The sequence below is a fragment of the Patella vulgata genome, chromosome 4, assembly GCF_932274485.2.
Source record: "Patella vulgata chromosome 4, xgPatVulg1.2, whole genome shotgun sequence".
NCBI lineage: Eukaryota > Metazoa > Mollusca > Gastropoda > Patellidae > Patella > Patella vulgata.
In genome coordinates, this window is record NC_065882.2 from 2316917 (window position 1) to 2330958 (window position 14042).

The 14042-nt window shown below is 37.1% G+C and overlaps 1 protein-coding gene and 1 long non-coding RNA gene across 3 annotated transcripts; one reads left to right on the top strand and one right to left on the bottom strand.

Moving 5' to 3' along the window:
- Positions 1-2340: 2340 nt before the first annotated feature.
- Positions 2341-9723, top strand: LOC130012507 (uncharacterized). Its single transcript, XM_056100611.1, is given in 6 exon segments — positions 2341-2551; positions 3696-3883; positions 4635-5599; positions 5602-5916; positions 6711-6840; positions 9059-9723. Coding segments are annotated over 4 exon segments (1944 nt in total). The 5' UTR covers positions 2341-2551; positions 3696-3883; positions 4635-4697; the 3' UTR covers positions 9656-9723.
- Positions 9724-10625: 902 nt separating this feature from the next.
- LOC126819743 (uncharacterized) lies at positions 10626-13624 on the bottom strand. 2 transcript variants are annotated; one of them, XR_007679739.1, is made up of 3 exons: positions 13334-13624; positions 11153-11192; positions 10626-10971 (listed from the first exon to the last, which is right to left on the bottom strand). It is a non-coding gene; the product is annotated as an uncharacterized LOC126819743 (long non-coding RNA). The 2 variants fall into 2 exon arrangements; XR_007679740.1 differs by lacking the exon at positions 13334-13624 and having other exon boundaries at positions 11153-13006.
- Between the last annotated feature and the right edge of the window lie 418 nt (positions 13625-14042).

A 14042-nucleotide genomic window follows, 5' to 3' on the forward strand; every position in this document is an offset into this window, starting at 1 on the left:
GCGACCCTACTCTTTGTTACGTACAACCGGGGAATCAAAACCATGCCAGTTGACTTAATGACAGACCGTATGATACAGCTCATACATGCTAACATTCGGCAATCCAACCCTACCTGGATTGACAAATACAGCCAAATGAGCTGTTCTTCAAGGTTGTAGCAGTTGATAACCTTAGCCTCCAGAGAAATGAAATGAAGTTAACTTTAACGTCCTACTGTTCTGCTCTGACTGTGCTAATGGAGACGGGCATACGCCATACAGTGTTCTATGAGGCAAACTTTTATGCCACTCTGCAGAATATGTCCGATTTCTACGAGATCTCGCACGTGTTATGAAAATCCTTACTAAATTCTGGCGTGCAATCTAAAACTTGAAGCATGAAGGAAATAATTCCATGTGTGATAAAATAGCCTATTTTTGCCTATCATGCAATTTCAAAAATGTACATGTACTACATACCGTACTGAAATTCGAAATTGCAGCAACCACTGCACAAGTATATTAGCCATACACAGCAACTCAATTTGGTCACTAGTTAGTGTTATGGTAGTCTCTCTTGAGAAAAGTGTGTTCGTTTATAATTAGAAAACTTTGAATTAAAATTTAAATCCTTCTACACCTTAACTACATGCCTGGTATTATTATACCTATATTATCTATTGTGGATGATAATTAATACAGAATAAATTTGCTGTGTGCAAATGTCGTGCCACAACTGGCTTGCAAATCTAAAGAAAATTCATGTGCACCGATCTCTGAAAAAATTAATTGTGCACGCGCTGGACATACTCTGCAGACTGGGATATATCCGCCTTCATTCGTTTTAAAATTTTGGAAGAAGCAAGCTATTATCGCTTGGATTTAAAGGAGCTGATTTGTACCTGTGTCAGGTAGGATTATACGCTTAATTGTAGTTGGATGTGGCAGACATGCATTGCAATGAATGAAATGGGGTTTAACATCATACTGTTATGCTCCTAACATGGGCTAATGAAGACAGGCACACACCATACAGTATGCTATGAGGGAAATTTTGCCTGGGCAGCCGCACTATGGCCTACTCTTATATCGAATTCCAACTGCCAAGGGATCTTTTGCGTGCACCCCAATGTATACACGGGACCTCGTTTTTTTTGTCCCATCCGAAAGACTAGACAGCTGTTCTTGTCAGGCTCTCCGTCCTGCACCACTGACACAGGGAAACCGCATCAGAAAATCCCAATGAACTTTCTCAGCCAATGCAGGGATCCAACACGCAACCTCCAGGCTATAGCGAGCCAACGTCATACCTACGGCAGAAATGCAATAGTGCCAATAGTTGTTTTGAAGAAGAAATTGACAGTTTGGGTTATTTATTTAGGATGTGATCCACATCTGGAGATGAGGTTTCTTGTCTAGTTAAAACCCCATTTCATTGCAGTCTTTAATTCTCCAATGTACAGAACAAGGAGTGGAGTAGGGTGGCCTGTTCAACCTTGTGGGTTTTCTCTGCTTTCCTCCAACTGCTAAAGACCCCGGTACGCGCATGCGAATTGCTGAAGTGAAATAAAATTGAACCATATGTTAGTTCCGAAATGACCTAGTTTATGTCGAGTGGACGTTAAACCCCATTTCTCTCTCTCTCATACTAATAGTTAAATAGATTAGTACTAGGCTAGTCATAGTTAGAAGTGTCAAAAACCGAAAGTAGACCAGAATTTCAGATTCTGAACGTCACTCTTTTCCAAATAGCAGTTAAGTCAGATAATGTGGGCGGGGTTTGGTTTGTTTCCTTTAAATGGTTACTAAAACGTGTAGAAAAATGAAGAATTGCCTTTGAAGTACACCACAAAATGAAAACGTGTTGGCCCAAAATATGTAAACTTCCGGTAATTCGACGTTAACCAGTCTCAAATTTCAGTTGTCCAGACGCATTCAGACCTTCTCTCGCCAATTCACGTACGAAACGAGATCCCGTCGTCCTTTTCCGCTGCGGACATCATCGAGGTTAGGCGATAGTATTAGTTGCTACTCCAAAGTGAAATTAGTCCCCTATTTTATCATCTTGGTGTCCGAAATTAAATGTAATATGTAACAGGCCTTGCCTGAGTAGAGCGAAGCTGATGTGATTGTTGTCAAATAAAACCTTCATAATAAAGTTTCCCCAATTGAAAAAAGAACAAAAAGGTGTGAGGATTTTCATTTCATTTATTCGACGCGTCATAGAAATATTTCTTAGAGACCCAAAATCTCGCTTGGGCGAGATTTGGTAAGTTGACATGCGCTGACATGCGCATTGACAGACATGCGCATTGCCTGTTTTCCCCAGTGTATCCGGTTCCTGTCTGAATTTCTTTTTAATCGCACAATACTGGATCTTCAATGAGTTACTTTCTATTTTTCACTCGGCAACCGGCTGCAGATTTCACTCGGCCAACTTCGGTTACTCCTCTACACCAAACCATGTTTCCAAACAGAGTTATCTTTCCGTGACCCGCAAATTATATTTTTAACAATGAGTTGAATTCTATAGGAGGTGTTGGAACTCCCGCAAACAGTGCCGGTGGTGCAAGTAAGTTATAAAAATAAATACAACTGACAAAAGGTTAAGGACCACCTTAAAGTAAAACAAGACAGGAATATTTGGTCATTTAAGTAATAGATATTTTTTAATTGAGGATTTCGAAAAATATAGGAGTCCATTAGATGATCTGGTCAGGAAAAGGATGAGGATTACAGACAAGAGTAGTGATAACCATCGTCATGTGTATCCCTCTCTCACTTGGAGAGAGAGAGAGAAATGGGGTTTAACGTCCACTCGACTAACATATGGTTCAATTTTATTTCCATAATTCGCTTGCGCGTAGGGATCTTTAGCTGTGGGAGGAAACTGGAGGACCCGGAGGAAACCCACGAGGTTGGACAGGCGACCCTACTCCTTGTCACGTACAACCGGGGATTCGAAACCATGCCAGTTGACTCAATGACAGACTTTATGATAAAGCTAACCATTCAGCCATCCAACCCCCCCCCCCCTCTCTCACTTGGATCACGTCCTCAACACCTCTTGTTTGATTAGTACCATGGTACCAAAGGAACCTGATACTATTCTTCTTGGAGTGGCAAGACTTATGCTGGAAGTATTTTGTGATGGATATTACATGGTTCCAAATAAAAACCATCTGAATTTATTGTTGATGGTTAAATATCAAACAGACCTCATTTTAAACGGTGGTGCTTATCTTTTTGACACACATAATTTTTACCTGTACTACTGCTCAAAAGCTTTTAATTTTGTTTTAAAATTCTGTTAATTCGTTGATAAATCACGTTATTCTATTCTCTAGTCATGGTAGTCAGTTAAACTTGAAACCTGTATGTTTAAGTTGTAACCACTGTAAAAAGGATGGCTGTAGAAGAATCATGTTCGTTCTGAATCTAAATGTAAAACCTATTCCCCCCCCCCTCCCCAGCCGCTGATCAACAGAAATGAGCAAAGTGAACCTGGGCACTAAACAATATTCAGAATACAAGTTATTTAGAAGTTTATTTTGTTTGTGGCTTGATAAATACAAGAGAACACTTTTCAAGACGTCGTCAGAAATGAACTGTGAAAAAACTTGTATTTAATACACCGGTATATTAGTCATGGTTTATTCAATACAGTTACTAAATGCAGCTTTAACAAACTACATTTTTTAATGGTTTATTTACAGAGAAGAAATGGGAAACATTACCAGGCTGCCAGACACGCCCCATTGATAACAAAGGTCTGCCTGCTGCCGCTGTACACAAAACACCCAACCCAGAACCAATCGATGCCACAAAATTGCCGCTAGCAGAAAAAATTCGACGACTTTCAATGTTTTTACGAAGTGAAAAAAAAGTAATCAATGAAATTATGGTGAGGTTTTATTTATTAAAGATACATTATGGGAGATGGAGATAAGATAACGAGTTAGCAGTTCTCACTATAATAGTTAAAAACTACATAATGTAAAGGGAATTTGCTGAAAATGTCAGTCAAATTGGTCCACTATGAACCGAAAACTAAGCGGATGAAAGTTTCGCCTAGCCTCGAAACTAATAGTCTCGATTGTCTATTGTTGTGATTTAATTATCAATGAGCGATAGCAGCATATAGAATTGTAATCCAGTCGACATCGAAGGCTAGCCTTGACATCGGGAGTTTATTATGGTCTGGATAAGTTAATTAATGTCTAATTAATAATTTAGATAAGATTTCAGGCCTAAAGAAAGACCTGAAATTGACAGGTTTAGCTCTTGCATAATGCATGTTTAATATTTTTCACAATAATCTTATTAAAAACACAGATTCTGCTTTATTTTTATTTTTATTCAAGCATGTATTACGTATAAAATTCTTTTATTTGCCCATCTACATAAGACCAGTTGGGCGAGTTTGGGTGGTCGAAGCGTTAATGCGTCATTACCCGCTTGTACGTGACAAGGAGTAGGGTCGTCTGTTCAACCTCGTGCGTTTTCTCCATGTCCTCAGGGTTTCCTTCCACTGCTAAAGACCCCTAATGAAATAAAATGAACTATATGTTAGTCCCGAAATGACCTAGTGTCGAGTGAACAATAAAGCCCATTTTCCTCTCTTTCCCATTAAATCCTATTTTATTTCATTTTAGTTGTTTGAGAATTCTCTGATGAGTTGTAAAGTTGGAATTTGACCAGATTTTTTGATCGATGGCATGGTACAAGGAAAGAACGGATCCTTTTTCACTGGCCGACTTAATCTGGGTGGTGTGTTCCTAGCCAGAGCTATCGGCATCAACAAGAAAGAAATCAAACTGTCATGTTTCAAGAAGGCGGTGGAACTTTATCGTACCCTTCCTGTCACTGAAATTTTGAACCAGGATGATATGACCCCAAAAGTTATCAAGGAGAAACTGGAGAATTTTAACTCGACCGTTGCTAAGATGGAGAAAGAAACAATTGCAGAGTTACCCCCACCATCTATTTTGAAACAGATCCAAGATATTCTAACCAATCCTAAATATGCTTCAACCAATTCAGTCAGCAAAATGGAGTTGGCGGCCTCTGTGGCTAAATGTCGAGTCTGTTGTCGATATGATGTAGAGAGTTGTAAAGCTGAATCAGGGAAAGTTTATCATAAGGGAATGTACTTTATTGACAACATACTACAAGGTGCAGGTGTTTCAGTTTCCAAAAAAACTGCTAAGTCATTGTGTTATAATATGGTGGTTGAACGACTGACCACCATGAATGTTGAACATGGCAACATCTTAGATGGTGTCGAACAGTCTGTCATAACAGAAGCAGAAGCACAGGTTCAGAGCACTTTGGTAAAGGCAGCACCAAATCCTAGGGCATTTGATCTCCGTGAACAGTTTGTCAAAATGAACGAACTTAGCAGTGCCACGCATCCTGCATCCATCATTACTGTCTTGGATGGAATTTTCAACGATGTAAAATTGACGCCCATTTGTCTATACCGTCGTAGCATGAACACAGAAATAGAAAAGGAGAAAATTTTCTGTAACCTCTATCTAGCTGGTCATCTCATCATGATTGGTGAAGCAGAGAACCGAACAGATGCCCAAGCAGACGCTTACTCTAAAGCCCGATAGGTTTCACGAACTGTGACCCCGAGTTCATCCTCCCCCAACACAGTAAACTTCAACCACACGACCAAGCAGCAACAGATGTTATCGACTTTCGTGTCAAGGGCAACTGCATTTTGGAAGATAACTGTTCGAATCTTCATCGCTTACAATGGACCCGAAAACCTATATCAACACTACCAGCCAAGGATATCGTTGTCTTTGAGGATGTCAGTTGGATAGTAGATCGTAAAGTTCAAGGTTTCTATATTTTACAACATTTATGTTTTGTCAACAATATGTTGTTGGAATGGGAGTTTTTTGACAATGATGATCGTGTATTCAGGTAAGTTGCCTTAAGGCCTAGTCTGGTCTCCCGGCCATAATCTTAAGGCCTAGTCTTGTGTCTTCCGGTCTCAACTGTAAGGCTTAGTCTTGTATCTTCTGGCCTCAACTGTAAGGCCTAGTCTTGTGTCTCTTAAGACCTAGTCTTGAATCTCTTAAGACCTACTGTAGTCTTGCGTCTTCCGGCCTTAACTGTAAGACTTAGGCTGTGTTTCCTGGCCTTAGCCTTCAAGCCAGAATTTCATATTTTCTATGAAAGTCAAAACATAATTATTTCTATGTCTTTTGCTCAATAGGTTATCAACTCACTATTATACGACTATGGGCATTATTTCCCACCCTTAAAAATCATTGACACAGGAAATAATAACACAATTACCTCCCTTGTTTTCCTATTGCCTCCATGCATTAGCTATCTTCAAATGTTGGAATTCGAAAATGATAATTTTGCCAATTTCGCAGCTGGCAATAGTGAATTATAGGATTAATAGGATTATTCTTTAACAAGGTAGGACTGTGTATGGATACCATCTATTTTAAGGCTTTATTTTAATAAATTTTAAAAATATAACTTAACAAATATGAAATTGTAGCTTTAAGATCTAGTCTTGTCCCATTGATCAAAATTTTGAAATGTTCAGTTTGCTTGTTACTCTTCTTTTGTTTTTAGGGGTGGTTGAGTGGTCCAAGCTCATAAGATCTTTCATTGAGTCAAACCTCCTGGGTGTCAGTCCAAAAATGTTGGTTTGTTTTGTGTGAGTGTTAATCCCCATTTCTCTCTTTTTTTACTTTAAGATGTCAGATGAAGATACAGAAGGAAGATGTTGGAACCGAACCTGCAGTGTCTCTTAGTAAGATAGGCTCTAGAAATTTTGCAGCAGCTGATATCTTGTTTAAGCTCTACGAAACACAACCAGTCATAGAGGTAAGTTATTCTATTGAATACTTGAATTAGCTTTAGGGCTATGGATTCCTGAGCTAAATAGGGCCTACATTATATAAAGATAGGTTGCCAGGCAACTAAACATACGCCCACAGCAGCTAAATCGTCCGAGCGGTCGACAAGAGTTGTCGTATATTTGTTCTTTTGTAGGTAATTAGGGGGCATTTAATAGACAACTTCATACAGATGACATTATAATTTTCGTCGTTTGAGGGTTCACAAGGTTCTAAAAACTAAAATAAGGGCTGTAACTCAGGAAGTAATCTACAGAAATTATTGAAATTCGACAGACTTTTTCGTTTTACTAATTCAAATAATACATATCAATTTCATACAGATCGGATGATAACTTTTGTCGTTCGAACGTTCACAAGATTCAACAAAGTAGAACAAGGGCCATAACTCTAGAAGTAATTGACAGAAATTGCTGACATTCAATAGGCTTCTTCATTTCACTAATTTAAATGATGCATATGAATTTCATACAGATTGGGTGATAACTTTTGTCGTTCAAGCGTTCACAAGATTCAACAATGTGAAACAAGGGCCATAACTCTAGATGTAATTAACGGAAATTTGCTGAAACTCAATAGGCTTGTTCGTTTTACTAATTTAAACGATACCTTTAAATTTCATACAGATCGTATAATAACTTTTGTCGTTAAAGCAACCACAAGGTACAACAAAGTGAAACAAGGGCCATAACTCATGGCGTAATTAAAGGAAATTGCTGAACTTCAATAGGATTCTTCGTTTCACTAATTTAAATCATGCATATCAATTTCAAACAGATCGGATGATAACTGTTGTCATTAGAGCATTCACAAGATTCAACAAAGTGAAACAAGGGCCATAACTCTAGATGATTAACGGAAATTGCTGAAATTCAATAGGCTTCTTTGTTTTACTAATTTAAATGATGCATATAAATTTCATACAGATCGGTTGATAACTTTTCTCGTTTGAGCGTTCACAAGGTTCAATAACATGAAACAAGGGCCATAACTCTAGACGTAATAAACGGAAATTGCTGAAATTAAATAGGCTTCTTCGTTTCACTAATTTAAATAATGCATGTAAATTTCAGAAAGATCGGATGATAACTTTTGGAGTTAGAGCGTTCACAAGGTTCAATAAAGTGAAACAAGGGCCATAACTCTAGACGTAATAAACAGAAATTGTTGAAATTCAATAGGCTTCTTCGTTTCACTAACATAAATATTGCATATAAATTTCACAAAGATCGTATGTTAACTTTTGGCATTAGAGCGTTCACAAGGTTCAACAAAGTGAAACAAGGGCCATAACTCTAGACGTAATAAACAGAAGTTATTGAAATTAAATAGGCTTCTTCATCTCACTAATGAAAACAACATATATCAATTTTAAAACAATTGGATGATAACTTTTGGCGTTAGAGCGTTCACAAGAAATTGTGGACGATGGACGGACGGACCGACGGACGTACCGACAGACGGACGGACGGGGGCGACGGCAATATACGTCCACATTTCAGTGTGGGCGTATAAAAACCAATTTAGCCAAGCATTGCATTTCTACACCCTTTCACTGAAGCAACGTTCCTGTCCCTTGAGCAGGGTTATCCTGTGACAACACCAGAAGATTGATATATGGGTGGGCTGGTCTAGTGGTCTAATGCATGCCCTTTAGATCATAAGATATGTCCTTGAATCAATTTGAGCCAAGCTTGTATGTGACAAGGAGTAGAATCTCATGTCCAGTATCGTGCATTTTTTTCCCGTTCCGTCAACATGCTGCCAATGGCTATACAAGGGACCTTTTTTCTTGTCCAGTCCATCTTGCCCTTGCAACAAGACGAAAAAAGGCTGGAAAAACCTGAGGAACTTCATTGGCCAGATTAAAAACAGATTCTTATCAATGAGCCAGTGTCCTACACACCGAGTCAGAACCCACCGAGCCAGCGGTTTACCCACAGAGGTGGGTCTTTACCCACTGAGACATTGTCTTACCAACTGAGCTGGTGGCTTAACCCCTGAGCCGATGGCTTATCCACAGAGCTGGCACCTCATGTACTGAGCCACCTTGGTTTTCGTTCTGCTCTTGTATTGCACATAAAAATGCCTTCCTGGCTAGGCACAGATTTGACCTTTAATTGATGAATGCCATTATTTAAAGTTAACCTAGATATCATGTCTTAGTAAATCGTTTTTCATTCCAGGTTTCTGCTTACACTAAACCTGATCAAGCGATAGAATCTGTCAGTTTTGATACGTTGCTTAAAGAAGCGGAGGTGTTGAAGAAAGCTGCCGAGGATGCAGGAGAAAACGTTACAGCTACTACAGCTGAGGGAACTGATTCAGAAACTGAGACCAGTGACACAGATGTTGAAATGAAGGAAGAAGTAACAGATTCACAGGCTAAGAAGAAATATCCTAGAAAACCACATTACCGTCATGCTGATAGATTTATTTTAAAAGCTGCCCAGGCACGACTAGACGAATTCATTAAAGTTAAAATGCTAAAAGATCTACTGTTTGGACCTGCTTTCCCTCATCATATCACACGCCAGATTAACGGCTTACTGTATAACCTCCCCGTTCCAGTTCGCTTTATAAATCATTCCACTAGAAATCAGATGTACACCATTGTAACGCAAAGTATGTCACCGATCAAAATTGTCGCATTTCTCAAAGCCAACGGTGGACAGTCTGGTCGCTTTCGTTTAGTCGACAAATCAGAACTTCCGACACATAAGGACATTTTACCAGAACTTAAAAGTAGGGAAATTTTAACTAAGATCAAATCCAAATTTTAGTAGAAATTTCAATTTTGATTGGCTAAGCACTAAAACCAATCAAATTGTTGGCTTTTTTTGCTAATAAATATAAGTGCTAGTCTAATGTCTTGTCTCAATTACATCTTCAACAGTATGGTTTTGTTTCTAGTTTAAAATCCAAATATTTGTCTAAAGTCTTTACCAGTTGTGTGGTTGAGTGGTCTGATGTATGCTTTAGATCATAAGGTCTGTCATTGATTCAAGTGGCATGGTTTGTTTTGAAGGTACTTCCAACCTTATTTGTCTTATTTTCGCCAGTCATGTTTGGCCGTTTTGACTGACTTGCAGTGAAATTGACCAACTGGAGAATACTAGTAGATCATAAGGTCTGTCTAAAGTTTAGACAAATATTTGGATTTTAAACTAGATTTATAAGGGGCATTTTAAAGGGGCATTGGCGCCATTGGGTAAGATTAGATAAGAGCTGACAGTTCTCGCTATAATAGTTCAACAATAAATAATAGAAACAGAAAATGCTGAAATTTCAGTCAGATTGCTTTGCTCTGAACCGAGATATAGGTGATTCAGTTTTAGGCTACAGAGCCAATTTTCTGAAAGGTAACCTTTTCTGTGGTTCAAGTATCTGATGTGAGAATCTGGGCCCTGTTTCTCGAAATCTTAACAGTGGGAATGCAGTCGACCCTACTCTTGGAAACGAAGCTAAGCCTCTTCACTAAATGACAGACCTTATTATCCAACACGAATGCATTATCATTTGACTCCACCCCCTCCCCTGCAGTGACACATGAATGTTGTGACCAATAACCACTTTCCTGTCTTAAGGCCTTTGAAAACAGTATTCCTCATTATTAATTTGTCCCAACTAATCATGGTTCATGAATGCGTGTTCTCGATATGTTGACACTTCTACGATGGTGGGTGACTACGAGTCATGAGTGAAATAATCTTATTTCGTTTAATCTGTTATACTAATATAGAGAAAATACAATTTACATTTTATGGATATAACTTTTATGGATATAACTGTTACAACAAATAACACATCTACACAAATTTTTAAGTTGACCTCATTTCAATCAAAGTAAATACATGTACCCGTAAGTATTGTTTATATTCGCGTTACGTTTGGTAGTGGAACAGTGACACTGACATATTGTACATCGTTGACTTCAGGGTTAGGCTTGTTGTCTACCAAAGTTAGGTTAATATCTTCCACTACACTGCAAAGTCAGTAACATCATCAAGCTAACCTTTGCTAAAAGGTTAATGTTAATAACATCCACCAATTAGTCTATACACTAAACACAAGACCTGCAGCATTCAATCTCTGTGATCTGTAAATAATTAATAAAAAAACATATGAACTTACTTCAAATTTACACACTATAACTTATTACATAAACTTTATGTAGATAAGGAAAGTGAATTTTGAGATGCACTCCAATGACAAGTAGTTGATTTACATAAAAATTTACAAAAATAAGAACTGTTAATGAAAATAATAAACTGATTTACCTCAAGATAGATAATTGGAAATATTTTCTATACTTTTCTTCTGAAAAATGAAAGGGCGTAGTTTTATTATAAAACAAGGAACATGTACTACAAAAACATATAATTATTAATGTACCCCCTCGCCAACACGTACATTTGGAATTCATTTAATATAGTTAACTAAAAAAAATGTTAAAATCACAATTAATTATGATACCACAATTACAGGCTGGTAAAATCAACACAAAGTTCATACATTAGATTATAATAACCAGAATCGACTTTAAACTGATGTCTCTCACATATCAATGCCATAACTCTTGCAGTAATCATCAGATCTCGCTGAAAATCAATAGGCGTCTTGTCTCATGACCTTAAACACTGTGTATAAATTTAAAGTCAATTGGATTTTAAATTTAGCCTCTAGAGTGTTCACAAGATTTTTCAAAGTGATCAAGGGCCATAACTCTGGTAGTAATTATCGGATATCGCTGAAAATCATTAGGCTTCTTCGTCTCATGACCTTACACACTGTGTAACAATTTGGAGTCCATTGGATATTAACTTTAGCCTCTAGAGCGTTCACAAGATTTATCAAAGTGATCAAGGGCTATAACTCTGGCAGTAAATATCAGATATTAACTTTAGTCTCTAGAGCGTTCACAAGAAATTGTGGACGACGGACGTATAAAAATAAAAACAAAGTTTAAAAGAATCAACTTAATTAACAAAAACAATAATTAAACAATCAAAAACTAAACAGATAAATCAAATTCAAACGGAACAAATAAAGCAAAGAAAAGGAAAAAAGCAGTTCATTACCATTCTACATTAAAAAAATAAAGGAAATCAACTTGCGAAAAAAACTTTCATAAAATAAGAGTAAAGTAACACTAATGTTAATACTTTTTTAACGACACTACTTGGGCTCCCGGCACCCCTACACCCAAGCCTATCCACACCACAACAAAGGTCCATTTCATTGATTTTTTTCAATTTAATGGTCAAAGCCATCAAAAAAAAAACCAACCCATTTAAAACACTGAAAAAATAATTTCAAATTCTACCTTTATAATCAAGAAATATAAACTTTAAATATGTAATATGTAATTCAGATCTAATTTTCCATCAAAATCAATGTAAATGGACCTTTGTTGACCAGATAAGCAAATTACATTGATACTAACTTCAGACTTTACAATTTTGTATAGAATTCGAACATTAAATGATCATGCGACCGAACCTCCAGCATGAGGTCCCTAACAATATCTATTTAAGAATAACAGAAACCATAAATTAAAGGCGTTTTTAGGACCTGAGCTTCGACCATATTAGATAGTAAAAGCTTAATTGATTCTATTAGTTAAGTATAATATTTGAAATTAGATCTATAATATATAATTATGATTTTAATAAATCTTAGCTGACAATAACGTGCGGATTTCATTCAGTTTTAAAATTGGTACTATATAGAGCCTAGCCAGTATAGCGATTCTGAAGGGAAAATACCGCTTATGACTCATGACGTCACTCAAATATGACAGAAAAGCACTTATTTTGGTGCCATCCCACGCATTGACTGGTATATAGAGCGTTTTGATCATTTGAAACTTTGAGTTTGACCTGAAACCCTATTAATTAATAAATAGGTAATATTAATAAAACAATACTACTAGGCCTATTTATTAGTATTTAGAATATATATCATATGTAGGCCTACATACACTGTCATACAGTGCCTTTATTTACAAGTTACATCTGATTTATTAACTGATTATCAGACTTATCCATTTGTGTGTATCTCATTGATCATTCTCAGGCTCAAGTTATACTCCTGACAAGTCCACGAGTCACGATACTGTGACCCCCTGTTGGTTGCACTTACTTGTAGTTAAACTGTCACTACTACAACTTAAGGGGTATAAATAAAATGCTTGAAATGAAGTCGGACTAGGTAGATATCTAGGCCTAATTATAATGTAGACTTGTTTTCATATCGATTACCCGACGCCAAGACCACTTCTACTGTACTAGCACTAATTTCAATGTAGGCTACTTAGTAGTCTTACCCCAAAAGTTAGAAAAGACTTCGTCAGCAAAAAAAAATAATTTACAATCGGTACATCTATGATTAAGATTTGATTTATGCAGTTTTAGTCAAATACTAGCCTACTATAAAGTAACAAACTTCATTTACATTACCCAGGTCAGAAAATCTCCTCAGAAAATAAAAGACAACTGTTTAGTGTTTGTAGCCCAATAAATATAAGAAGCTGACGCCGTTAAAAACAGTGTTAGCCTAAACATCAGAATATTGCGCCAAAAGCAAACCAGTTAAAAATATAATTTGCGGGTCACGGAAAGATAATTCTGTTTGGAAACATGGTTTGGTGTAGAGGAGTAACCGAAGTTGGCCGAGTGAAATCTGCAGCCGGTTGCCGAGTGAAAAATAGAAAGTAACTCATTGAAGATCCAGTATTGTGCTTTTTAATCAACAGTCTGTGGGTGACATTTTCAATTACGCTCCTGTGTTACCGGAAAAGAGCTTTGCTCAAGCACCGCGCTTCGCGCGATGCTTTAGAGCTTCGCTCTATAATATGTAACAGGCATTGCCTGAGTAGAGCGAAGCTGATTATTGTCAAATATAAAACCTTCATAATTAATTTTCTCAAGTGATACAAAAAATGTTAAATAATTTTGTTTTTCAAAAGTGATTTTTATTTAGATCTAAATTTTATACATTAATTTTGTTTTTAAAAAAAGAACAAAGAGGTGTGAGAATAATTTTCATTGACGTAAAAAAATATATGACGTCATTGATTAGACGCGTCATAGAAATAGTTCTATGAGGCGCGTAATCTCGCTTGGGCGAGATTTGGTGTGTAGAATTATTTTTGTTAGTTACGTGATC